This window comes from Haemorhous mexicanus, chromosome 4 (genome assembly GCF_027477595.1).
Source record: "Haemorhous mexicanus isolate bHaeMex1 chromosome 4, bHaeMex1.pri, whole genome shotgun sequence".
In the NCBI taxonomy this organism is placed as follows: Eukaryota; Metazoa; Chordata; class Aves; order Passeriformes; family Fringillidae; genus Haemorhous; species Haemorhous mexicanus.
In genome coordinates, this window is record NC_082344.1 from 69,041,341 (window position 1) to 69,068,432 (window position 27,092).

At 38.5% G+C, this 27,092-nt stretch overlaps 2 protein-coding genes across 3 annotated transcripts in view; both read left to right on the forward strand.

Moving 5' to 3' along the window:
- Positions 1-5,954: 5,954 nt before the first annotated feature.
- Positions 5,955-14,744, forward strand: HAUS3 (HAUS augmin like complex subunit 3). 2 transcript variants are annotated; one of them, XM_059845320.1, is made up of 6 exons: positions 5,955-6,094; positions 6,966-7,025; positions 7,669-8,701; positions 9,722-10,158; positions 11,825-12,053; positions 13,403-14,744. In XM_059845320.1, the coding sequence occupies exons 3-6, from the start codon at positions 7,787-7,789 to the stop codon at positions 13,667-13,669; spliced, it is 1,848 nt and encodes a 615-aa protein (XP_059701303.1). In that variant the 5' UTR covers positions 5,955-6,094; positions 6,966-7,025; positions 7,669-7,786; the 3' UTR covers positions 13,670-14,744. The 2 variants fall into 2 exon arrangements, with proteins under 2 accessions (XP_059701303.1, XP_059701304.1); XM_059845321.1 differs by lacking the exon at positions 6,966-7,025 and having other exon boundaries at positions 5,956-6,094.
- A 125-nt stretch (positions 14,745-14,869) lies between these two features.
- The window catches only part of POLN (DNA polymerase nu), a 90,697-nt gene continuing 78,474 nt past the window's right edge, over positions 14,870-27,092 (forward strand). The window contains exons 1-5 of the mRNA XM_059845319.1: positions 14,870-16,373; positions 19,292-19,353; positions 22,525-23,010; positions 23,364-23,557; positions 25,338-25,450. Of these exons, the coding sequence (XP_059701302.1) occupies positions 16,253-16,373; positions 19,292-19,353; positions 22,525-23,010; positions 23,364-23,557; positions 25,338-25,450 (976 nt within the window). The 5' untranslated portion in view covers positions 14,870-16,252. The remainder of the gene's footprint in view (positions 16,374-19,291; positions 19,354-22,524; positions 23,011-23,363; positions 23,558-25,337; positions 25,451-27,092) is intronic.

The following is a 27,092-nucleotide window of genomic DNA, read 5'->3' on the forward strand; positions in this document are numbered from 1 at the left end:
ACACATCAGAAATTAATTTTGCCAGCAATGAAATGAGCCAGTTTGCTTAAGTGACTGTCTAAATGCACTGTTGTTAATTGGTAGCTGTAAAGAAAACCTCCAAGTGTGCTCTGTAGCTACCCTGAATTAAAATGCAGGGGGTATATGAAACAGAAAAGACCATTTGGTCACCTTAGCTGTTCTCTCTGCCTGAAGTATTGTAAATAAGCCCAGGAAAGGATTCCTGGGGAGGGATGGCCAGCCAGAGGCTTGCTTCCTGGCAAAGCAGAGTGAAGGTGCCCCAAGTTCAGAATTCCTTTCTTTCATTTTGCACGAGAGGCATAAACTGTGGTTACTAAGGATTTATGGCATTGGAAGGGTCTGTGCAGGAGGGATGTTTAAGATGAAATTTTGGTGCAGGTGGAGGACTGACTGAGAGCCTTCTGCTGCTTACTGGTAAAATTGTTACCTAAAAGTGTTAGTGAGTGGGTTCGGTGCCAGAGCCTCTGGGTCCCAGAGCCAAAGGAATGGTTCATAGTCTGTGAGATGCATTTTACTGTACTATACAGATTCATTTGTACACACGTACATGGCGCTTGCTACGTTCTGTAGCACACGGAGTATTGTGTTGTATCATTATCTCGTCATAATATAAATACAAATTTTTATACCTTTTTGTTGTGTTTCTCAGGTTTTTTTTTAAAATTCCATCACTTGTTTTTTGTGCATAGTGTTTCTTCTCTTTGCAGTTCTTTACATATTGCAAATCTTTACATGTCAGCTTATTTCATGTCAGCTATTTCACAAGGAGCTCACTGAGTTTTAGCAATTCAAATTAATAGCATGGTATGAAGATTGGGGTACTACTTAGACTTCTTTTACACACACTGGCCCATTGAAACCCCAACAGTCATTAATCTTATCTTATGGTCTCTAACCATGGGTGCTGTATAAATTTCCACTATTACATTTCTGAAGACAAACTAACCTGTTTGCAAAGTGCAAATTGAAATGCATTAGTGTCTGTTTTAAGTAATTATACTTGAAATAATTTCAGCTCAGTACAAGACAGGGAAAAAAGCATTAAAAGGCAGCCTTCAAGTTCTGCATGTTTATTTTGTCAAATATGAAAGTCACATCACAAGTGATGTGCAGCCAGACAAAAACAAGGATTTTAGCTGATGCGAGATGAGAGGAAGGATGGAGCTGAAAGCCTTCTGTAAATTACACTGTTTTCTCTCAGCGGCAGTGTGTGACACCCCCTGATTTGTGTTTCAGTTTGCCACTCATGTTGGTACTAAATACAGTGGTACCTTAAAAATACAGAAATAGTAGTTTTATGTTGAAATCATGGCCAGTAGCTAGTTGATACGTTTATATTTGATTTGAATAAGCTGAGCTGCTGAATCACTAAGATACTCATGTGCAAAGCATAGTATACTAATTTTTCTATTACAGTTTTCTTTGCAATTAGCATTATCACAAAATAAATATAAAATACAATCTAGCACTTAATAACTTTTTATAAATTAATCTCCAACAGAAAAAAATAGCTGTAATAACATTTTAGCTGTGCTGTACTTTGTGACAGCACCAGTTTTCTCAGCACAAGAATTTCACCAGGAAAAAAAAATTATTATAAATGTGGTAGCACTAGTTTTGTAAATCCTGTACAGTTTATGATCTGTACAGCTCTGTTTATGACATTTGTCATATCATACCATTTGTTTAAAAGAAAAATAAGTTTCCTCATTTCGCTAATGATGGATGTTTCAAATTTAATACTAAACATTCAGAGGCTTGCCTTGTCTATCAGGATGAAAATTGGGGTTTTCATTCAAAACAGGGTTAGGAGAGTAAACAAACAATTTTCTAGGAAAAAGAACATATCCCATTGTGCATTATATGTTTAAATACATTAGGATGGGTAGCCTGAACGTGTAGGAGCTTCTTGTATATTTACAGTGCTGAATTCAACAAAGCTGAAGGAAACTAATCACTCTGACCTGCTTTTCTGGGAATACAGGGTCTCAGAATGAAATCTACCATTCCTCGGGAGAGAAGATCCATGCACTTGGCAAAGAAAGCAAACTGGTGCCAAATTCTTGTCTTCTGACTTTGTTAAAATAAAAGTTCACATGGCACTTTAAAAGTTGTGCTTAATCGAGAATACAATTTTGCTTAAAGCAATGAATTACACTTTAGGACAGGGTGTTTCCAAAGAACAATAGTTGTTCCAACAATCTGCAGCAGGGACCTTTGCAATCCTGCTGCAGTGAGCAGATGTGCAGTGTGATGCAAAATCAAAAAGCTGTACAGTTGCAGTTCACCAGCTAAAAGCCTGTTTCCTTGCCTCCTCTGTGTTGATTTTTTTCCCCTCCAAAACTAAACCATAACCAAAACAAAACCCTAAAGCAGTAACAAGCAAACGACGGTGAGTTTTTCATCTGACAGATGTATCCCAGTGGGAGGATTCAGATGGGGCAGCTGCAATGCCTGTGTGGTGGCACTGCACTCCTTGGCTGTCTGTGACAGCCTCAGACGATGGGGAACCGAGAGCTCCTCTCTGAGGTGTCAGGCACAATGATGTCATATTTTGCAGTGGAACAAACAGAACATGGTAAGGATGGAATACTGCAGAGCTTGCAGACATCCTTCCAGAAATGTTTATGCCTTAATCTGCTGGAATTCACCATAAAATGGCTTGTAAAGGCAATATGCTATCTAAGCAGCCTCTCCAGTTCTAGGAAACAGATGCAAAACAACTGCTCCTAGAATGGAAAAAAAGGGTAAGGTAAGCCTTAATTATGTTTTGACTGAACACAACAAAAAAAAAAAAAAAATCAGAGGAAAACAATCTTGACCCAAAAGGAGCTGCAAAAGCAAATGCTGAAGTACACGGGTCTGAGGTAGGGTGGGGAAAGGGGTTGTTAGAAATTGTGATGATATGTTTGTAGAAGGCTGTTCTTTAATCTCTGCCCTAAGAGCTGATGGATGGCCTAACAGATGAAAATTTTTTTCTCTTCAGAGGCTTGTTCTTTCAAAATGAGAATTTTAAGTGCACAGTGTTCTGACCTGAAATATTTCAATTCTAGCCTGAATTCCTATGCCAGCGGGGATTATGAGATCATGCTGTCTGTCAACTCCTCTTTCGTCCATCTGTTCCCCTCCTCCTTTTCTTGATAACTTCTGAACCTTCTGGCTAATTTTCACCAAATTTGACAAAGCAGAGATAGAACGGAGCCTGCAATTAATAATCTGTGATGAAAACTTTCATGGAAATTCAGTGTCTGGGTAGTAAGAAAAATATTTCCTTCATTGAAAATGGCCAAATTGAGCTCTGCCCTGTTTTCAAGAGGTGGCCACTGGCCAGCACGGACATAGCTCCAAACCTGCTCCAGAATGAGATGTAGTGCTGCTTCCCCAGGTGAACAGATGGGGATGTAGGTTTGGGAAAGGCCGCAAAGGAGGTGGGACATCACAGCTGTGTGAGTCTGGAAGGAGGGAGAGGAAGCACACAGGGAACTGAAGGCATGAGTTGCAGCAATACAGGCAGACAGTTTCCTAGACAAAAGACATGCAAATTTTTATCAGATGTATTTGTGGACTTCATTGGCAGAGCTGTCTTTGGACAGCAGAATTTTAGGAATTTTTCTAGGTGTTTAAAATTTGCTTTTATGCAGGCAGTTTTTTACATGAGTTACACCGATATTTATTTTAAAAAACCCCAAAACCCAAACCACAACACTGTGAAGCACAAGTCTGCAAAATACCACTGTAGGAGAAGTTAATTTTGGTGCAAGTAACTGACTGAACTGAAACAGCAGGGCATTATGAAATAAGCTGGCGAATGCTTTTGTTCCTTCCCTGTTGGACAGACACAATGCACTCTATCTGCAAGATGATTTGAAAACTTCAGCCAGCCTGAATTACAGCTGCAGATCAGACTGTAATCTGATGGGGAGGAATTCAACACTACAGCCCTTTTTGCCCATGAGAAATCCCTGCCAGGTCAGAGTTTAGTCTAAAAATGTCTCGCACAGACCACATTATACCAGAAACCAACATTCTGCACTTTGCAAGTGATATAGGTGCTGATTTTGATCAAAACAGCCTAATGTGAGCCTGCCTTAGCTGTGCTAAGCTGCAAGGTTGCTCATTTCCTTGTGTTGGTTCACTTCAACAATTGCATTAAGTGAGATTAGAGAAGCTGGACATTTAGGACAAGTAGTGGGAGGGCTCAACCACCCACATATGGACTAGGTCAATGCTTCATCAGGGTGAAATGCAGAGATAACATTTCTGGATACAATAAATTATTTCTTTTTAGAATAACTGGCCCTATGAACCACAAAGAAATGCCATTCTGAATTTAGTCTTGAGCAGTGCAAAGGATCTAATTCAAGAGCTATTAGTGGGTGAGCTGCTCAATAGTAGCAACCACAATATAATTAAACTTAACACTAAGATGAATGCAAGACAAATAAAGCAAACAGATACTCAATTTTAAGAATATGACTTATGTAAAAATGGGGAAAAATGCCAAAAAACCCCTAAATGAGCAGTTCCAAACCAAGAAGCCTGCAAACATCCATAAGGCTTAAAAATACGGTTCTAGAAGCCAAGGTAAAATGTCTGACATAAATAGAAAAACATGGCACAAACCTCCCCCCCCTTGTGTGACTCAATGAGGAATTTAAGGAGGCTATTGCAAGGCACATGGGGAAGCCCAGGAAAACGTGGCATGCGAAATGTAGAGGAAGTGAAGACAGCTAAACTAAAGGAGTGGCTGATAAAGGATGCTCAGAGCGTTAGTGACAAGTTTACATGACGCTCGTTTGAGAGCCAGCCTTTACAATGCAGAGGTGCCACAATCTGGTGAGAGCTTTCTGGTAACCTCATGGGAAGCAGCAGCAGCCAAAAAGACAGGAAAACAGGGAGCTTTGTAAGGAAGGCACTGGAAATAAGGATTCCATAGAAAACCTTGGTACACCCATGCCCTGAGGACCTTGTGCAGTCTGGTCGCTGCACCCTGAGTGAGGCACAGGGATGCTGTAAAAGGTTCAGAGGAAGATGCTGGGAACAATGCAGGGAATGGAGCACTGGAACAATGTGGGGAATGGAGCCCCGGCCCTACAGAGGCCAAATTGTGGGACTCTCTAAACTGGAGAGGACAAAGCTGAAATAAAATGCTCTGGGGGTTTGTAAATTGCCACGAATACCACGGGTAAGGTAAATGCAGAGGTGGCAGTGACCAAGTCTTGAAATGCGAGTACCAGGAATCCTTTGATGGGTTTTAGAGAGAGCTACAAAACAATTAGGAAAGTGACTTTTCAAGCAGCACTTAATGATGTTCTGGGATGTTGCCTTGTGAAGTTATGTTGTCAGCATGTTCAAAAAGGCACCAGGCAAATCCAGGGATATTAATTAAGCCTATGAATTACCGAAAGGGCTAAGCGGGAGTGAAAACCAGCAATACAGCAACACGGGGTACGGAGGTTGAAGTGCCCGCCGCTAGCCATGTCTGGGCTTCAAGGAAGCTGAAGGGCACATCGGTCAAAGCTGGACGATATCAATTGCGCTCAGGTCTGCCCCATCCTCCCCTTCCCGTGTGCTGGGCAGAGAAAACAGCGAGGAAGGGCCGCGAAGAGAGGAAAGGACGGGCCCGAGGGCGGCCGAGGAAGCGCACTGAGCGGCCCCAGCCGACCGCCCTGAGGGGAAGCGCGGAGCGGCCGTTGGGGCCCCGCCCACATGACGTCACCGGCCAGCGGGCCGCGCGAGGCGGACGGCAGCGCGCGTGCCTGGGAGGCCCCGTGGCGCGCGCGCAAGCGCGCTGTGGGGAGCGGGGCGGGGACGCTGCGCGAGCGGCGGGCGGTTCGAGCTGAGGGCGCTTCCCTGAACCTCCCCTCAGCCTTCCCTGAGTCTTCTCGCACCCCTCCCTCGGCCTTCCCGCCCCTTACCCTCCCTGAGCCTCCTTCCATCCCTCCCTTAGCCTCCCCTCCGCCTTCCCGCTCCTTTCCCTCAGCTCTTCCTGAGGCTCCCTTCAGCCTTCCCGCCATTTCCCGCCTCGCTGCCCTCCCCTCGAGCCGCCGCTGCGGCGGAGCAGAGCTCTGGGGTGAGTATGGAGCGGTGCTGCGGGCTCGGGACTCGCTCCCGGCAGGGCGGGATCAGCCGCTGCCACCGCGCCCCCGCTCCCCTCCGACCTCTCGTCCCGGCCGGGGTCGCTGTGTGGCCGGAGGCCGCGGCTGCGGCCCGCGCGGGGCCGGCCATCGCGGGCGCTCCCTCAGGGCTCCCGAGCTGTTGTTTGTGGTTTTTGATGGCAGTGGCAGTGCCGCGGTGGCCCGGCGTGCCGCGCACAGGGTTGTGTGGGGGCCCATTACTTCACAGAATCACGGAATCAGTGAGGGAAGGGACCTTTGGAGACCATCCAGTCCAGCCCTCCTGCAGGAGCAGGTTACCCAGGAACGCGTCCACATTGTTTTGGAATGTCTCCAAAAGGAGAGATTTCACGACCTCTCCGGGCAGCCTGTTCCAGTGCCCTGCCACCCTCAACGTAAAACTTGAACTCATGTTAAAGTCAAACTCCTTGTGTTTTAGATTATAGCCATTACTCCTTGTCAGTGGGCTCCGCTGAAAAGAGTGTGGCAGCGTTCCCTTGGCATCCATATTTTGAGGACAGCCGTTTTAAGGAGGGCAGAGGATGCTTGGGGCGCTGCCCTGTGACACGGGACTCTGCAACCTTCTGTGTCATCTGCAGACTGAGCTAAGTCAGACACATGGGGAGCTTTAGAGGAATCGTTTTACTTGTTCAGCGCTCCAGGCTGGCAGAGTGGGGTTCTCAGGGGCAATGTATGTTTTAGAAACAAAGTATTAAGTAATATCAAACTAAAAAAAGTCCCTTAATATTACCAGATTATTGCAGACAATGCCTCCTGACTGTTGATAATTTATCTTCTATCCTTTGCTGTCTGTTACACACACTTTAGGATCCCTAAGCTGATTATTTGTCTGCTAGGAAACAGAAAAGCAGCAAACTCCCTTTTCATGTAAGTTGTGACCGTTTTCGCAAGGGTATTTTTACACTTATTTTAATTTAAATTTTTTATAATTGATCAAAAAATCTGCAGTTTTATGCTGAGGTATTTATATGTTAAAGCATTTCTTGTTCCATTTTCTGAGGACACTTTAAAACAAAGGTTTAGAAGACAAGATTCTGCTTGCTATTGAGGTAAAAAAACCCTTATAGCCAAGATCTTGAAGTGCAGTGTAACATCACTGTAGTTTTGTTTTCAGAACAAACTGAAAACCCTGATCATTTTGGAATATTTAAAATAATTGTGGGTGGTTTTTTAAATGAATGTGTAGAAAACCATGTATGTAATTCATTTTGCAGGCTAATGAATTGCTCAATATTAACACCTGTTGCTTTTAAATTAATAATACTATACTGTTTCCTTAATAAGTTTGTGTGAATTAAGGAAAAACATAGGTGCTTGCAATGATCTGGGATGTAATTGATACCAAACTATGTCCTCATTTGATCAACAAAATATATTAAGATATCTGAAATTAAAATTGGTTTCAAGTCTTTGAATAGCCACTTAAATCCAAAACAGCCTTCAGGGTTTTTTTGTTTGGTTTTTTTTTTTTTTTTTTTTTGTGATCTGACACTTCCTTTTTCCTGTACAGACTCTTTTTATTAAAATACTGAATATTCATTTTAAATGGCAAAAAAATTAAAGCTGGAATAATACCCCAGATTTTTTCATGTATTTGGATCTTTTCTGCTATCAAAAATACTTTCATCATGAGCTGTGGAAAGGATTTTGTGGAAACTCTTAAAAAAATTGGATATCCAAAGGCTGATGAGCTTAATGGAGAAGATTTTGACTGGATGTTTGAGTCTTCAGAAGACAAAGCATTTTTGGAGTGGTTTTGTGGAAATATAAATGGGCAGCACGTGGTATCTGAAGAAGAACTGCAAGATTTTGATAATCTTCTCCAGCATGGTAAGGCTGTTTTGGAAGGAAATGCACTGGATGAAGTCCTTAAAACCTTGGAGCCCACAGGTTCAATGAACAGTAGCCAAGAGGAGGATGAGGAAGAAGTGAAGAAATTAGAGGATGAACTTCAAACTCTTCAGAAGTTAAAAAACCTTCAAATTCATCGGCATAATAAGCTTCAGCTGTTGGTTACTACAAACAGCCACTTGTTACAAACATTCCAGAGCAGAGAGGAAGAAGCACGGAAGGAATGGAAAGAAGGACTGGAAGTGTTTACTGCAGCAAATAATAAGCTTGACAATGAACTGCAGTCTCTTATAGCTGCAGTGAAGGAATTTGCCTCTTTCTTCACTGCTTCAGATTCAGAACAAGGGTCAGATGCACATCCACTGTTTTTTTCCCAAATTTCTTTGGACAGATATTTGTCTGTGGAAGAACAAAGCACTGCAGCACTTACATCACACTTAAAAAAGCTTTTTTATGAAGGTATGTCTAAATGTGCTGAAAATTCACTTGAAGGCAGCTTTCAACTTGAAGATTTAATCAAGCAAGTCCCTTTTGATGAGGCTAATGAAGTTTGTGAAGAGAGGCAAGAGATAGCCAGGCTCCAGGCAGCATATATTTGTGGTCAGAACCAGCTAATTCAGCTGCAGGCTGAAGAGGAGGGCGTGAATTCAGCTATCAAGTGTGCAGAGAGCCTCCTGCAGTCCTTGGACAAGGTGAGGCACAAAGGTGATAGAAGATACTGGAGTTTTAGGCAGGCAAGTTCCACTGGGTGTAGTGAAAGGAATTGCTGAGTTACTGTTATTTCAGTTACTTTTATGTTGTGAAATTTCACTTTTATGAAGTTTTAGTCTTGCTCACAAAACTGCTCTTGTGAAATATCTTCAGCTTCCATAGTTAGAAGTTCTTCAGTGTGGTAGAGTACCTTTAATTCTATTTTCCAGCGTTACTGCCTTTAAAATCTTAGAATTTATAGTCCCTTTCTTGTTTAGTTCAACTTTGAATTTTCAAATTAAAACTGGCTCTTTGTACAGTAAACAGAATCTTAGCTTTGGTTGTAATTTTGTGGTATCAGGGAGCCAATGTGATAAATGTATTCCTGTTTATATTTTATAGCATAGGCTTCAAAAGTTTTAGTTCATTCACTCTGCAACTCAAGTATTTGTACCAAATAAATAAATCTGATAGTTGAAGCCCCAGAAGTCTTTCAACAAGTGAGTGACAGGCAGATGTGGTTAGTGGAATTTGTGAAGAAATCATAATGAAAGGAAAGGTATTTGCTTATGCCAGACTTGAGGCATCATGTCACTTTGTATGTTTTCATTTATGGATGACTAGTATATAGGATTTGATTGATGAGGGTAATTTGAAAAAGATTGATTCTGCCAGCAGTGTTGGTATCTGACTGAATATAAAAAATTATGTTTGCTTGTGAGATTTCAGTTAGGGTTGCTTGAAACAGGTGCTAGGTAAAATGCAGCTCTTTTATTTTTAACATAATAAACTGTTTCCTGACCCTGTGATAAAAAGAAATTACCTTTTACTGGATTTTTTTTTTTTGTTCATCTGTATTTGCATTATTTTGTAAAATTCTGTAAAACTATCTGTGGAATTTTCATTTAATTTTGTAGCTAAATGTAACATAAATACATAAGTCTTATATGAACTAAAGAAATGTTTGGGATGTGGCTTGGCAGGAACCATGAAGAAATTCACAAATATTTTGTTTTATGCAGGATATTGGACTACAGGAAAACATTGATGCTAAAATATCTAGTTTAAGTGCTGAAATTTCAGCAATTAAACAAGACATAGCTCAGATGAATAATGAAGAGCTGCTTCCCCTTCTTAAGAGAAAAGCACAACTTTTGACTGCACCAGTGGTGAAAGAATACTTAGATCACCAAATTGCTCGGCAGGACTGTTATGCTGCAATTCAAGATAAAATAGGCAGGCATTTGATAAGACAGAAAACATCATTTGAACTGATTCAGCTGGCCTGTGAAATGGAGATGAAGAAACACCAGGAGTTCAGCTGCCAACTTGAGAATTTGGTAGAATCTCTGAAAAAAAGCACTGATGAGTTACAGCAGAGACTACAGGTGATAGCTGAACGAGCTGAGCAGGCGAAGCCAAGGAGCACTATTAGCCCAGAGGATGGTTTATCTTGCAGGTAAGTATTATGGTTGTTGTTGGACTTGGAGTTTTCTTTGAAATAATACTGGGGAGATGAGATCAGGCAAGGTAAGCCTTGCCTGCTGCCAGGCTCTTACTTACTTGCTGTAGCTAATTAGAATTTTGAATTTGCAAGAACTGAAGCTTTCAACATGTGAAAGTTGTTTCTTCCATGTCCTTTGAAATTCTTTGCAGGTTTGCCTGAGGAAGAACTGTTCAATTATCAGTCTTTTTAATATTTCTGAAGCATTCCTAAATAATACCCGTAGCATGAAGAATGTTTAAACCTAAGCCTAGCACCTCCTGATTCTCGAGAGGCATAGATGTTAATAGCAGTGATTTCTCAGGCTGTGTGCGCGGCCTCATCGGCTGAGCCCACAAAAACCCCCCATGTGGTAGGAGAGAGGAATGACTCCTTCGGACTGTGACGTGTGTTCAGCTCGTTTTTACTGCTTAATTTGCCATCTGGTTTGAGTGTCCTGGCACCCATGTAGGAGTCTGGTTTTTCACCATCAAAATAATTAAGTCTCCTTAAAGTTCAGGTGATACAATTAAGGATGTGTGCTGTGCTTTTCCATCAAGTCTAAACCTCTTGATGTGATATATTGTACAGTTATAGGTATGTTACTGTCCTGTCAGACTTTTCCTCCTTCTTTAGAATGATGCTTTAAGTGTGGTTTTTTTTTCAGTAATTGTTAAGTGAAGTGATAGCTGAATATGGTTAGGCACAGTGAGTAACTGGAAGAATTAGGTAGTATTATTTTTACTCCTATTGTGTGTTTTGTGTCTGCTTGTTACACTTTACACTTTTGTTCAGGTTTATTATAAAGTCTCCAAATCACTGAATGTTTCTGGCTACTTTTTTTTTTTTTTTTTTTTTTTTTTTTTTTTTTTTTTTTTTTTTAGATAAAGGGCAGGCAAGTTGAAAGAATTAAAAACCTTATAGGGTTTGTAAACAGAAGACACTTGAAAGACATTCAGTTACTTCTGAAATATAGCTGCTTCTCTTAATAAAGCCAGTCTGTTTTTATATTAGGGATCAGCTCTTGAAGATTTTGTTGTGCAGAGGTGGTAGTAACATTTGGAGTATGTAACATTGTCTGTAATCTTACTGGGCCCATTCCTGAGGCACTGTAAGGGTACACTTTGCTGTAGTGTGCCATGCTGTCTTTTGCATGACTTGTAACTAATTGGAGAATTTCTTAGCAGTCTCTTCATAGAGAGATAGAAAATAGGAAATACTTCAGTAAGCTTGAAAATGTTACAAAGATTGTTCTTATTTCTCATTGGCTGTTGAAGTCTGCTTTCATTCAGCACTTTAAAAAAATCCATCTTATTTTGCAGCTCTTGAAGTGTCAGGAAATAGTTGGCAAAAGCATACTGTCAACTTCTATTTGCATTCATGATGTACTTACTAACTGTTAGTTTAATATTTCATTGCTGCTAATTTGATATTGAAATATTTTGGATTCCTATTAATCACTGCTATATATAGATGGAATCTTGAAATCAGTGGGAGATATAGCAGTGTTGTAAAAGTGCCCTCAGCAGAACTTACCTTACTCGTCCTCTGACTTCTCAACAGAGACATGTTCTGTTAACTGACCATGATAGAGTGCTTAGGAAAGTTAAAATATTTGTGTGTCTAACTTCACTTGTTATAGGCTGTATCAGCTCCTGGAAGGAGGAAGTAAAAAACAGCAATTGTTTAAAACATACAAAAGCCTGGAGCAGATGGCTCAGAAGTTAAAGCAGGACTGTGCCACAGTAGAAGATCAGTTGGCAGCATCTGCTCAGGAGCAGTCTCTCCTTTTGTCCAACCTAGAGGGGGATGTGGATGCCCTTCGTGGTGCTCTCTATTGTGGAACAAATCAGATACAGCTCCGGAGTCCAGTAAGCCCTTAATGATTTTTTTTTCAAATTACTTCATTGTTTATCATGTTCTTTTACTTAGAAAAGTATAGTGTGAAGGCTCTAGACATGCAAACTGTCCCTCCTTATTAGCAACAAATTTATTAACATAATGATGATGGATGCTGAACATTTACATTGTTCTTCTCTAATGCTGAATTTTTATAAATGCTGGCAGGTAATAATTTTTTGGTTTCTGAGCAAACAGTTGCATCTAACTGAATTTCTTTCAAAGGCATGTGCAGTCCTGTATTCCTGTAAGTCTCTAGTGTGGGGGATCCTTTGTCTGGGTAGGGTGTCACTGGAAAACTCATTTATAAGTTGCTCTTGATTTCTTATGGGCTTTCTGCCCTGTTACCTCTAAGACCCCAGTAGTACGGTTTGGCCCCTTAAAAGCCTGGCCGTGGGTGGGTCATTTGGACAAAATGAAAATACCAGAATTTTGAAGGACAGCTATAGTAGGGCAATCCTGCTATACAGCTCTCAGGTATTGTGCTTAGAACATCTTTTAAATGGGAACAGGGTTTGTTAAATGCACCTTATCATGGTTTTTAAATCATTGTAGATACCTCAAAAATGCATCAAGGGAAAACTTCTGTTACATAATACTTTCTTGGTTAATTACATAAAAATATATTTAACGTTCATCTGTCAAATGAATTTACAGCATACAGAACAGTTTTTATTTAAAAATGAGACTGTAATTGGAACAGTATGTATTTAGGGATTGCACATTATTAAATCAGATACCTTCCTATTGATTTAAGTTACTTCTTGAAATATGACATTTCATTCTACTGCTACTGTTTCTCAAGGAAAGTAATTCCTTTAATAAGGGAATAATGTGCAAGTAGATTATTAGTCTGCTTATACTGAACTATAACAAGAATGCCAGCTGGGAAAGTTGTAGCTGGTATTTAATGATTTAATTGTAAAATTGATTTGGCTTCTTGTTGCTACTTTTTTTATTGTACATTTTTTTCTGTTTGTTTCCTTTTAAGATTTGACTAGCAATGGAGACTTGTAATTGATAGAAAATGTCATTCAGTCATGTCTCTAGGTCAGGTTCAGATTCTTATGGTCTTAACTCATCTGGTCCACAAGTAAAATTAAATTACATTTCCATAATGCAATATGAGTTCTGCTACATGGAGCTTAAAATTTGTATACATTGAATGGAATCCCTTATTATCTTTGTTGCTCTTTTTTTGTGATTACTTTTTGATTACAAACAAATGGCTTCCCAAAGCAAAAAACCTTTCATATTTCTAGTTCAGCTAGTATATTAACAGTAGAAAAGTAATAAATTTTTGTCTTTTGCTTTTTGTTAGGAGCTTACTGAGCAGTTTCACCAACTGGAAGTGGATTTAGATGAACTAAATCATCTCCTTAAGGATCTGGTTGCCGATCTGAAGTCGAAGAGAAGTTTTTTAGAGTCCAATAAGCTGCTTCAAATGGAAAGAGACTTGTATGTGTATTTTTTCAAAGATGAAGAGCAGTTGAAAGAGATGGTGGAGAGGCTTGAGCAGCAGTCTCAGGCTAAAGCCAGTGGTCTGGAAGATGAGAATTTCACAACCAGTGCAGTTCTTAATGTCTAAACAGCAATGTACTCCTGAGAAAGGAAAATGTTAATGTAAACTGTCTACGAGTTTATGGAATAATGAGCATTAGCTTGTCTGTCACTGCAGTGAATCTTAACTGCCGCTGTTACCAGCTGAGATTGTGTGCTGCTCTATGGCTTCTTCTGCACTCTGAATTCAATCTCAGTTTTGTCTGAACTCTTTTACATGAAGTAATTCTTGGTTATTTGAAAGAAGTATGTTCAGGCTGCTTTTCTGCTGGCCTGTGTGTTCATTTCTGCTGCACACAGCATAGCTTCAATAGGAATGTGAACCCTTGAGTTAAGTCTTTTTGCTTGCTAAGAACTTTTTGAACTGCAAAATGAATGTGGAGAAGGCATTCCAGATTTTGGAACAAGGATTCATGTGCTCATAGTGAAGAGGAGAGTTCTCAAAGGCAGCAGATATTTCATTATGGTTTCCCTTACAGTTCTTCTAAGAAGACTTGGTTTTGTTAGAAATATGTTGGAATATGTACTAGAATCTGTTTTAACTACCAAGGCCATCTGTTTTAAGACCATTCCAATATCTCTTAATTTAACTTGTGGCCTATCTTCTCCATTGAAACCAGTTTATACTTATCGTGGCTTGTCAATGAACAAGAATTTTAAATTTATCTTTTGTACTTCTGAGTTTGCCTTTTAATTTATAATGATAGGCATTTCAATTCAGAGTGCTGATGCTTTCATACTTGTGCTTTCATGTGCATTGTTGGCCCGTTTATCAAATTTTTATATAGCTTCCTAATATACCAATGGAACTAAATAGGCTTTTATAGTATGATAACTTCCAGTCTTTTATATTTTGATGGGATCAGCTGTGCTTGCTTTCAAGCACTGTACATATTGATGAAGGTTAGTATATTTGTTTAAATTCAGTAACAGTAGTCTTAAAACTATTTTGATGGCACTCTTTTAACTTCTGTGTGATTATAACTTATTTTTAAATGTGTAATTTTTTTTAACTTACTGGTTGGGTGTCTTTATGTCTGGATTTCATGCTGCTTAACTCTATACTTTGTGTATATTATTAAATGCCAAACTCTGTCAATTCATTTCAGTGTGGTTAATATTTATGGTGAATCTGTGTGGGTTTTTCTAGGCCTGTTCTCAGGCATGGTGTCTTGTTTGTATTTAGTCTGATGGGTTCTCATTTTGATCTGCCCCTGGGGCTGTCACTGCTGCTTCCCAGCCTTCGAAGTCAGGGAGCACTTTAACCCTGTGTATGAAAGAAGTGTTGCTTTTAGGCTTAGAAGTTAGGAGGAGTTGAGTGCAGGGAAGGATTGTGCTTCTGACTCCTGGAATGTCAGGGAAAAGAAAGGCATTTCACCTCTCACCCTTTCCTTCACATGCTTGCTAATTAGAACTAGATGGATATAGCCGGTGCTAATGCAGTGTGATGGGTGTTCCTCTGAATTGGATGCAAATATTTGCACTTTTAAGTATTAAAAGTTGCAACGTACCTGTGGTCTTGAGCCAAGAAAAATATTTCCGTGTAGGCAGAGGAACTGTTTGCTGATGGTTAAGTCTGACAGTCTGCTCATGCACTGGATCTAGTGGGAGAAGACCAGAGTAACAGCACTCCAGCTACCCACTTGTATAGGAATAATTGAGTCAACAGCAGGTTTTGGTAGAGTGATTTGTACAGCTTGGATACTTGAAATATTTTTTAAAATGTTGTATATTTCTGTTGTGGTTGTGACAAGTTTTACACGTTCTTCTGGTCTAACTGTAAAACAAGTCATCAGTGTGGACCCTGTTAGTTGTGATTCTCCAGAGTGTGTTGTACCAGGGATTCTCCCAAGTATTTAGTAGGTATTACAGAATATGGACAGGTCAGCTATAAAACCAGCTCCTTTTCAGAAAAGGATAATATTTACAACAACAGTAGCTGGGGTCAAAACTTGTAGGGACTTTAAATGTTACTGACCAGTTCCTTAAATTAACAAGCGATAGTAGCTATTTTAGAGTTACTAATATATGGCAGTATTTGAATGCATCAATTATACAAAATTTAAGAAAGTAGAGGTCTTTTATGATAGATATTTTCTGAAACAGCACCTAACTAATGACTGTATATTGTGATAGTATTGCTTGTTTCTTTAATCTTGTGTTGGCTTAATTTTGGCAATTGCTTGAAAGTTAGTTGTGTCTTCCTGATAAAATCCAAGCACTAGTAACAGTAAATGTATCCATGTGCTAGATACAGACTAGTTTAAAGATGATGGGAGGGGGAAAGGATCTCAGACGTACTTCTTGTTTTATTTGTCAGATTTTATTTTCTTTTAGTACAATTTAGCTGTACTTAGGACTGCTGATTTTTTTTAATTGGGGTATTAAAACACTATTTCAAATAAGTTTGTTTTTATAAATTATTATATTTTTATTCAAATACAGTACTGATAGGCACGTCTGGGAGCAAATGTAATTTTCCATTGAGAATGACTGGCTAAACATGTTCACTATATTTTGTCTTTAATTTCAACAGAATATAAGTGAGGATTACTCATGGCCCTGATTAATTCATAATTTGTGTGTCCTGTGTTTAGGTTTAACCTTAGAAATGGAGCGGTACATAGGATGTGAGATTTCTAAAGTGCCTTTATCTAATATTGCTCAGAGGATTATGACAGCTTTGCAGTCTATTCCTGTAGAAGCTCAGACTAACAGAGAAAATAACCAGAGTGAGTAAAATTTAGCCTGTGTTTTTTTGTTGAAAAATTGAAACACAAGAGTATCAAACCTTTAGTCCCTGTTTTTAAATAGATGAAAAGAAAAGGTGAGGCTTCAGGTTTACAGGTCTAGAAAAGGAATTAAGCTGTTACTGTGACATTTGCTGGGACTTTTCCAATTCAATAATGTTATGTGAGTGTAAGGAATGGTACTACCAATTTTTTCTCTTTTTGTTCCTGCTATGTGGTACAGAATTATATGGGAATTTCAAACTGTTCCTGAAGTACTACAATGTTGTAAATTGGATGCATACATTAACTTGACTCTGGACTAGATATTCAGAGGTCACTGGAGGTACTAGGAATTTAACAGGAAACCTGTGAGCTCTCCAGACTCATGTCTGTCCTTAAAACACATATTCATTAGCAGTGTGCTTCTTGTGAAATTCTAGGGGGAAGAGTGAACAAAAGTCCCCGTGAAAGAACAAATTAGGTAATGTTAAAAGTGCCTCAGCAGATCCAGAACATTGTGGACACTAGGGAATATTTTGCAAGGTGTAGGTTTTATCCTCAGTTCTGTGCAAATCACAGTCAGTCAAATTGTGGCTCTGGAAAGAAGTAGAAAGTTAGGAGTTTTGCTTACTTTCAGTTGTCTGTTTTCTCCTGAGAACTAGATCCTGGAATATTATCTGATCAATGGGCTTTAAATCTAACATTTATTCCACGCTGTACATCGTGGTTTTTGCAGCCACTGTTGTATATTAATTGTGGTTCAGGCTCCTCTTTCAGTGAAGTATTGGATCGGTGAAGCAGTGACAAAGGTAATTGTTCATCACTGTGTAAATCACTGATACACATTTAAAGAAATGTGGGCTGAGTTAATTTTAAAATGCTACATTGTATCTGGGACCAAAAGCCAGGTGATTTTAAAGAAAACTCTTTTTAGCCTCAGTTTGATGTTTAACTTCTCTTGCTACCTTGTCATTGTCTATGCATATATATTTAATGTATGTGTGTGTATATATACATATAGCTTTAGTGTGGGGCTGTAAAAAGGAGTTTACCTCTCTTAAAAAACCAAACACAACTGCAAACCTCTGATGTTAGTTGGTCTGTTTCAGACTGCATTGAACTGTATTTTATAGATAGATTTTTAAATTTTTAATTCTATTTAATGGAAAAAATGTTTGTCTTTAGAAGGTAAATATTGGGCTCAAATAGAACAAATATCTGCAATGTTGATGTAGTTGGTGAAATTCTGTGGTTATCCTGGCAGTGGAGCTCCAATTTTTCCATCAAGCCTTGAGGAGTTGGAAGGCAGGGATGGGTTTCTGCTGCCATCTGGTGATACTTTGCCATAATTCAGAAACTGGAAGTTGCAGATCTCTTCAATACTGATTGTTGTGTGCTGGCGGAGAGAAATGTAATCCTCATCATCTCCTCTGGGGGTTGGATTTGTCAAGGAAAAGTGTCTAGCTGTAAAACAATTAAAAGCACTGAATGTAAGCTCAAATACTATCATTCTTGATTTATTATCTCGTTGTAGAAAGTGTTGAGAAAACAAAGGTAAAATGTTTGGAGCTACAAACACAGCTGTGCCATATTGGCTGTTCTAACAGCTTAGGTTAGAAGTTTGAGCTGGCAATGTCTGATTATGCACTTACACCAACATGCATAAATAAGCTTATTTTCTTCTGTAGACAAAGATCTTGATTTGCCCAGACAAAGTGTTTTTAAAAACAGTTCTAGTAAATTGAAATAGGTTACCTTATGCTTTGTTTGACATTAGTCAACACCATTATTGTTTCAGAAAGTATCTTGCTGCTGGTAATGCCAATTCATAGCTGACAGCAGCAGTTTAGTGTTGTACCCAGTATGGAGAGACAACACATCCTCTGCCTGTGAGGTGTCTTTTGGCTGGGCAATAAGATAATTGAGACAAAGGAATCCTAACTGCAAACTCTGGAGAGACCTGCACTTCAGGGGAGTTCTCTTTTAACTGGTTCCTCTTTCTGTGCCCACTGAGATAATTACTGCTAGCCTGTTACCCCTAGCTCCTTCATTCCAGGCTTCACTGTATTCTTGGGGTTTGTGGACAGTGTTAAGGCAGAAAAGAAATGCATGTCCCAATGCTTTCACTTGCCATGCTGTGTATCTGAGGTGCATTTGCAAAGCCTTCTTGGAACTTCAGCATCTGTGCTTTCAGAGCCATGGGCTAAAGGTCTCTGGTGGTTCAGTGGGGGCCCAACTCCCAGCTGTGCTGTGCTCTCTCAGACCCAGCACTGGTGGCTGGCTAGTTTGTCAGGTCTGAAATATCCTTGCTCTCTCCTACCTGGTCTTAAAATGCCTGTTCTGTTGCAAGATGAGCAATGTGAAAACATTATCCCCTGCAGATGAAACATGGTCAGTTTGTAAAACATGATGTGCTAAACTCAAATACAAATAATGTTTGAACAAAAGTTTTGTGGAACACTGCTGCCAAATTCCAAGAAAACAGTTAAGCTGTGTAAAGTTTCTAGAGTTTGGGTTTTTCTTTTTTTTTTCCTTTGTGCTCATAGCACCAGCTTTACCATGACCAAAATGAGTCATGTTTCCTTGAAAGAGGGAAATTCACATAATTATGGAATTATAGTAATGCTTACTCTGAATACCATAGAAAAGGTTTTTCTGCTTTGTAGTGAATTTTAAATAATTTTTTTCTTAATGGTGACAGAGCAGTCTTTTAAATATGCATATTTTGGAACCTGCAGGGCCCTTTTAAGCATGAATACTAACTTGATAATAACTTGATAAATGGTTGTCAAGGGAAATTTTTTACAATTGTTCCAGGTTTGGTAAAAGTGTCAGTAATATAACTCTGTATGAAATCGAAGTTATATGGGCTGCTTGCAGATTCATTTGTATTGTAAATTGTTTCTTCTTTTTTAAAGGTAGAGAGAAGACAAAGGAAAATAAACTAAAGGATAAGGATGCACATCTGAGAAATGAAAAGGCAAGCATTTAGTAAGATTGAAAACCACTAAAAGCAGTCTTTTTGTAGCGGGTTTGAAGTTATAGATTAGTTTTTTCATAACAAGCTTTAGCATGATACATTTTATACAGTCATAGTTCAAGTAACTTCCTCTGTCTTATTTTACACTTGGCCTATATTTACCTATGAGAGTCTGGGCCCAACTTCTGTTCCCTTTTCACAGGAAGTTGGTCTTTTATGACAGGTTGATCAGAAATGAGGTTGCCACATTCAGACAGTCACCAGAGTTTAGAAATGTTCTCAGACTTCTGTTACTGAACAATCATAAAGTGAGCTGATTTGTATGAAAAATTACTTTGTATTAGGATGCTTAATTTTGGGTTTAATCATTTCTCGGAATTTGGTTTGGTGTGCATGGGAGTGAGTGTCAGTGCAAGAGTGGGAACAGGTAACTGAGGCAGCCCCAGCTCAGGCTTTGCTTGTAAAATCCATCTAGTTGATTGATGAGTTGCAGATGCTGCAACTAATCCCAGCTGTAAATTTCACAGCCTTCCTTACTCTGACTCTGGTGCATGTTGCACACTTCAATTCCATTCAGGTCACTCAAAATGCAGAAAACTGATGCCTTGTGTGGAATGAGATAGTTTCCGACAAGTTACACTGGCTCACAGGCACTCATGCAGCTGTGGGGTGCACATGGATCGGAGTAGAAGCCCTTTTTGTAATGATGATACTCTAATTTTGACTCCCTGCTTCGAATGAGATCTTCCTACATTGCCATAAATTATGAAACTGCATCCTGGGAGTAACTTTCTCTACTTCCAGCCATGTCATTATTTCTAATAGAAGGTCAGTTCTTCACAGAAGCTGCTGTTTGTGGTTGATTGTAGTTCTAGCTGTATTATTCTGACTTGATAATTAAATTCCTTTGTTTATATTTTTTGAATCTTTAAAAGAGAATTGCTTATTCCTGGTTCTATAATTACTAGAGTGTCCTAATTTAAATTCTGCTGTGTTAAATGATAAAACTATTTGCAGTTTGTCTGGAGAATACACTTGAGTGAATTAGTTGTCTTTCTATGGCTCTTAAACATTTGGCCCTTCTGTGATAGGATTTTTCCCCTTCTGGTAACTTTATAGTGCCCACCTTTTGATTAGCATTGCAAAAGTCCAATTAATTTGTCTTAATTTAGAACAGCCTCTATTAATTTTGGTCGAAGAAGAAGCTGAATTAGCTTCCTTTTCCTGTTTACTTAGAACCTTGTAATTGTACTTTTGCTGTAGAGTAGATCCTGTGAAGTATGATCTAAAGCAGTCTTAAGCCTTTTTCATCACTTGACTCTATAGTTCTATGATTTGGGAATATGGGAACCGGTTTGAGGAATATTGTGAAACCATAAAAAAGCCCCAGACTTACTGGCTTTGTCATTCTGGCTTGCTCAATAAATTCAGATGGGATGGAGGTAGACAGCCTCCATCAGTGGCTCCTTTGATCAGTGAAAACTGTATTGGGGACCGGAGGGAGCCCAGCAGGACCTGGTGGTTCCTTTGAAGGGAGGAGATCTCAGTTTTTGCAGTGGTAATGGCAGCAGGTGATCCGAATGAGACTGGGCTAGTAGAGACCAAAATACAGTAATTAGGAGAGACTTCAGTCACTTTCCAGTGGAGTTGATGAATATTAAGCTTATGTATGATGCTCCAGCTGAAAATTAGGAGACAACTGCTTTGTGGAACAGTTTGAGAACTCATGAGAAAAATTTGTTTTTATTTGATTCTGTATGAGATCAGGTCCAAAACCTTCCCTGCTGACAGGTGCTCTTAGACAGGTGCTCCGAATCTTTTGGAAACATTGAAAGATAGATAAGACAGTAATGCTTAATTTTCAACAAGAAAACTAAAATTGAAGAAGCTTTTAAAAGAAATTATATGGAATTGTCCTCCAAACCCAGAATATTTGTAGGTAATATAGGGATTTATTTATAGGGTAGTATAGGGAATATTGATGATTTGAAATGAATACTAAATTGTGTCTGGAAAAAGTAGTATGGCTAAGAGACAGTATGAAGGATACTACTAAAAATGTCATCATGCAAAAGTGTGAGCTTAGCAGAATTTGTATTATTCTATACTTGCCTCATTTGACTAAGTTAAATGAAATATATAATGGTATAGTTCAAAATAACTGAGGAAAAGCTTGCAAATGCAACACTAATATATATTTTTTTCAAATATCTCAGGAGTAGAAACTTGCCAGCTCCTCTGAGGCCTATTTCTGATTGAGGCATAAAAAGTGTTGAGGGAAGATGCAAATCTGTTTTTCTGTAAATAGTTAAACACACATTTACCTTGGGGAATCTTGGAGGGGTCACTGAGAAATGAAATCAAGGCAGAGGATCTATTTTAGCTGAGGAGTTTGTAGAAGAAACTAGCAAAATAAATAGTAAGAAAGCACTAGGGCCAGAAGCATAGCAAGGAAATTTCTGAAGGAAATAAGGATGGAGGAGCAGAATTCAAGCACTGCCATGCAGCATCTTGCTTAATGCTGTTTAGTAGCATGCTGCAGTAGAGGGATCCAGGGACTATCTGGAGTTGGAAAAACTGTTCAGGGTATTGTGGACTAAACAGAACAGAATGTAATACTTATTCATACAGCTCATAATACTTCAATGCAATTTTCTTATGTATTTTTTATGTCTTGCAATCCTGTAAGTTGCTTGAAGGGATCCAGTTGATTCCCATACTTGAGATTCCAAAGAAGTCATTAAAGACCCTTGCCAAAAGTTCTATAACAAATGAAGCTGTCATGAAAAGGCCTCTGAATGCTAAAGCTAAAGATGAAGGGTCTCTTCCCTCTTCAGACAATTATAACCTTGTCTACCTATGGAGGACAGGCTACTGGACTAGATATCTCTTACAGTTGTTAATTTGCCATTTTTAATGTTGGACTAATATTAGGTTAAAAAATAAGTGGTTGTGGATGCAAATGGTATATGTCAGCAAGATCTCTACTGATACATATTTCAATTTTGGTTTATGTAATGTGGCTCCCCTAAACTGGCTCTGTTTTGTTAGTATCAACAGTTTTTCATAGAATTTTGCTTTCTTGAAAGCTTATCTAAACTAACAGTGCAATTTTTAGTTTCTCCTTATAAGTCAAATAGTTGGTTTGCTAAAAATTTCTGATTTTCCCAGGAGGATTATGATTCCAGAATTGCCACATTAAAAACAACTGTCAGCCCTGAAAAAAGAACTGCTGGTCAGATTGTCAGGACAGTGCATATGGATAAAATACTCGGCTGTCAAGATACCAAAATACTGAGCTGTTACCAGGATTCAGGCTTCCCAAAATGGGGATATCAAGAAAGGAGTCTTTCAGTAGAAGAAAAAACCCTGAAGGATAGGGAAAACAAAATAGTTATTCCTCCTAAAAGAAAGCAAAACGTGTCTACATCTTGTTCAGAGAAAACAAGAAGATTGCACATAAATACCTACATGTTACATGAAAGAAGATACAGCTGTACTCCTGGACAAGTAAAGTCTTCTGGAAAGTATCCTAGTGATATCAGCAGTTTAGGATGTGAAGAAAAAAGCAAACTCCTTGCAACTATAGAACAAGCAGCAGCTTTTATCACTACTATGATATTTCAAGATGGCTCTTCACAGCTCAACTCAGAGCAGGTTAGTGAAGGATGGGTTTTGTTTAGGGTCACTTTTGTAGAACCATTTGAATGTGCATGTGAGTGATAATCACAAACCCATGTTCATTGGCAGCACCTTTGTGTATGACATACCAAAATGTAGAGTCGATTACATTTCATTTTCAACTACCAAGTAAAACTTAGAGAAAATGAAACCACTAGGATTTTTGTTTCAAGGCTGAAACACTTGCATGTTCCTCTACTGTGTCAATGGTGAATGCAGTAACTGTAGTGTACATAATAGGTTTCATATTGTAAAGTACTTGGGAATTTTTCTTTTTAGGATTGCACAAAATCTGTCAGAAGAAACACTATTGTAATTGTGCTTAACAGGCCTCTACCTCATCAGTAAAAGGAGTTGTTGTGCTGGTGAAGAATCAGACTGATCAGCCTTGTCCTCCAGGTCACACTTCAACTGGCTATACTTGGAATGCTGCAAATGAAAATGATAAATTAATTTATTTAAAAACTGAACAGTCATCTCTCTGGGAACGGGAACAAGAACAAGCTGACAAGGAATTTTCTTGGTGAGAGCATGTAGGAAAAAATACTCTCTTGCTTTACATATGCTTTCAGCAGTAATGGTGTTTGTTACTTAGCACAGGCCTGATCTTTACGTGTCAGGCTTGTTGAATTTCATTTTGGCTGTGTTTGTTCTGTATCAAGTCTGGGCTAATAGAAACCAAATAACAATAGACTATTCCTTTGGGCTCAGCATATCACTGACTGCAGCCCTTTCAGAATTAGGTTGGAATTCTGGTAGGGGCTGTTTACATTCACCTGCAAATCCTTTATAAGCTGTTAAAGCAGGACAGCACCAAAGAATATGTTTTGTCCAGATTTATCTTTCTTGTATTTTATCTTCCATTTGCTGAACTGCATTTCTTAACTAGTACATTTTTGATGGACATTATTGTGATAAACACCCTTTCTGAGCTTTGTTAATATTTCAAGTCTTTTTAGCACAGGTTTTTTTAAATGGCTTTTGACATTCCAGATGAAGTTTTACTAATATTCAGTAATAATAAAATACAATCTTGGAAGTAAAGGCTTTATGTATCTACTTAATACTTATACTAAATTTTAATAAAAAGTTGGACTATGTTTTAAACTTCCAGTTATTATAACCAAAGTCCATTTTTATTCCTATTAACTTGAAAATCATATCCCAAAAAAGGAAAAATGAGAACTGAATCTGATTCCTAGATGTAATACTCTAGCATGCTAAAACTCCATCAGAATATTTTATAACTTTCAGTAATTGCTGTCTTATTGTAAACTGCTGAATTTGGATTATTAAATTACAAAACATTAATTTCAAGATGCAGGACTTTGTTCTTAGTTGCACCTCTTCCACTTCTTGAAATCATGGCTTGAAACAAGTCATGGCTTTGCTTCCCCAGCTGTAATATTGGGGTTACATGACAAGTACTGTTGTCAGCTTGAATATGGGTTGTCATGAACTGAGAGTAACATATCAGTAAAGCATGTACATATGAAAAGTAAAAATTTGATAAGTTGATTAAAAGTATTAGCATTTAGATGAAACCTATGGGTAATTATTTATTGTAAGAATAGTGCAATTGTTTAAAAATGGATCTATAATGCATACAGCAATACCTTGTGATCTGTGTGATTTCTAATCTGTCCAAACCCTTGGAGTTGTGATCTCATACCATTAAAACTGCTTTATAAAAACTATTATTTTTCTATATTGCCCAAAGTATAACCTACTAAAAAAAATCACATGCATAGTTGGTAAATCTGTATACTAATATATATGTAGTTGGTTATATCTATTTAAAATATCATGAATGAGGGAATTATAGACATTTTCACAAGGTATGGAAATACATGACAAAGGTGAAACATTTTGGAATTAAACAGCATATTAACACAGGGCAGTTATGGCAATTTAGATTGTCTAGTGACTTTTAAATGAGTGCTTCATAATGCTACATCAATTTAGCCTCTGTGATCTTATTTGGGTATATTGGAGTATTACAGGGATGCCAGTTGGTGTTTCGGATTAAGGTTGCACTTCAACAGTTAAACAAGGATTTGTTTTCTTTGTGTATGTGTGATAAAGCATATCTTCTAGGATGTTTTAATTTCTTCTAGAACATAGTTTTGAGAATTACTGAATTGAGAATTTAATATTCAAATGCAGTATTCTGTTCTTATAGGAATAAGGAAATGTGTTGGGTTAACTGTTTAGTATTAGGTGCTAATTAAAAAGAACAAAGTAAATAGATTGACTAAATCTAGGAGCAGTGTAATGTGTGTTAATGAACTACTTCTGTGCAGGCAAGTGTTGTTTCAAATGCTGCAGTGCAAAGTTCCAATAATTTGCTTCAATGCAAAAGATTTCCTGAGGACTCTACTTCAAATTTATGGTAATGAAATCAGCTGGAAACAAGGCAAGTATTGAATCTATGATCTCATCCTGTAATCTCCGTGCTGTTGGTGTTTCTGTTAAAATCACTGAGTGTAGAAATAACTAAATTTAGTAAGTAATATATTACTTACTAAATTAAGTGATATATTGAAAAACAGAGTTTAGTACCATACAAAAGAACACCTTTCTTGGAGGAGGTTGTGACCAGAGGCTTGGCATGTTAAGCCTCATGCATTCGTCTCAGAGTAGGAATTAAATCATTGACTTAAGGATAGCTTCCAGTGCAAACAAAAGCTCTCAACACAGTCCTGACTATAGCTGAAAAGGTCAAAGAACTTCGTGTTTCATATTCCCTAGGAAAAAACTTCCTCTGCTGAAAGGAAGGGCTAGAATAAATCCCAGAGATGTTCATAGTTGTCAGAATTAGGAATCACTTGAATGGGCCCATGTTCTTTTGATAGAAACAAGTAAGACTCTTCTCTGTGTATTTAAAAGCAATTTCTAGCAACAAGCATAATATATAAATATAACGTCTTTTTTGTTTTGGGGGTTTTTGGGTTTTTTTTTTGGTTCCATATGTCAAATTGTTGAGGTGTTAGGGCAGGGGTTGGACTCAATGATCTTTAAAGTCTCTTCCAACCTAGTCATTCAGTGAATTCTGTGAAATTACTGCTGAGTGAGTTACAAAAGTACACGTGACCTTTCAGGAAGGGCTGTCTCTATGGAGAATCATCAGCTTGTGTTCAGCATCTGGAATGTTTCAGTAAATCACAGTGAGGATCTGCACAAAAACCAGCACTGGGAATGGGAAAGGTGGGAGAAGAAATGCTGTAATGGTACTGGCAATAGTGACAGTTTATAACTTGTACACACAGGAAGTATTTGATAGTACCTGATCCATGGGATTTGAATCTGAAGTTTCCAGCAACCAAAACAATTTTTGTTTAGGCTTTTAAACTTTGAAACTTGATGCTTCCTCACACATTATTTCTGCTATGAAAAAAAAAAAGCACACAAAGCTCCAACAAAACAAACCAAACCCCTAAAATTCTCTTTAGAGTAGTCCTGTAGCTGTAACTTGCATTATGGACATTAAAATTTGCTTCCAGGTAACTGAGTCTGCGAGGCTGTGTAGCATGGAGTTCTCTATAAATGTACCTGTAGGTCGTGGTTTGAAGTTACTTAGGGGTTACTGAAGAGGATGCTTAGGTTTATCTTTGAATATATCACAAAGCAGTCTAGTTATTAGTTTCTCCTGTTCTCTGGAGAACTGCAGGACACATGTTGAGATTGTAGTTCAAAAGAAAGTGAAACAGCACTGGGCTTGGCCCATCCTATCCATCTGTGTGAACATGAGGCTGCAGTGTAAGCACATATGATGCTGAAGGACAAAAGGTTCTGAGTTTTGGCAACAGTGCATTGTGCACCCATATGTGAATTCATATATACATTAATAGTCTTGGTCTGATTGCTAGGAAGTCTCTTCCTGATCCCCAATAGCAATTTTGTGGATATCAGTCAAGTTAACGGCATCAACAAGAAAACTGTACCAGAGGGACACTCATAAAAAAACCTTCATCTTGAAGTTTTTCAGTTCTAAGAAAGGAAGGTTTTTACAGTAAATCTAAGGAGCCAAAAGTTTACTTATAATTGAAAACTTGAAA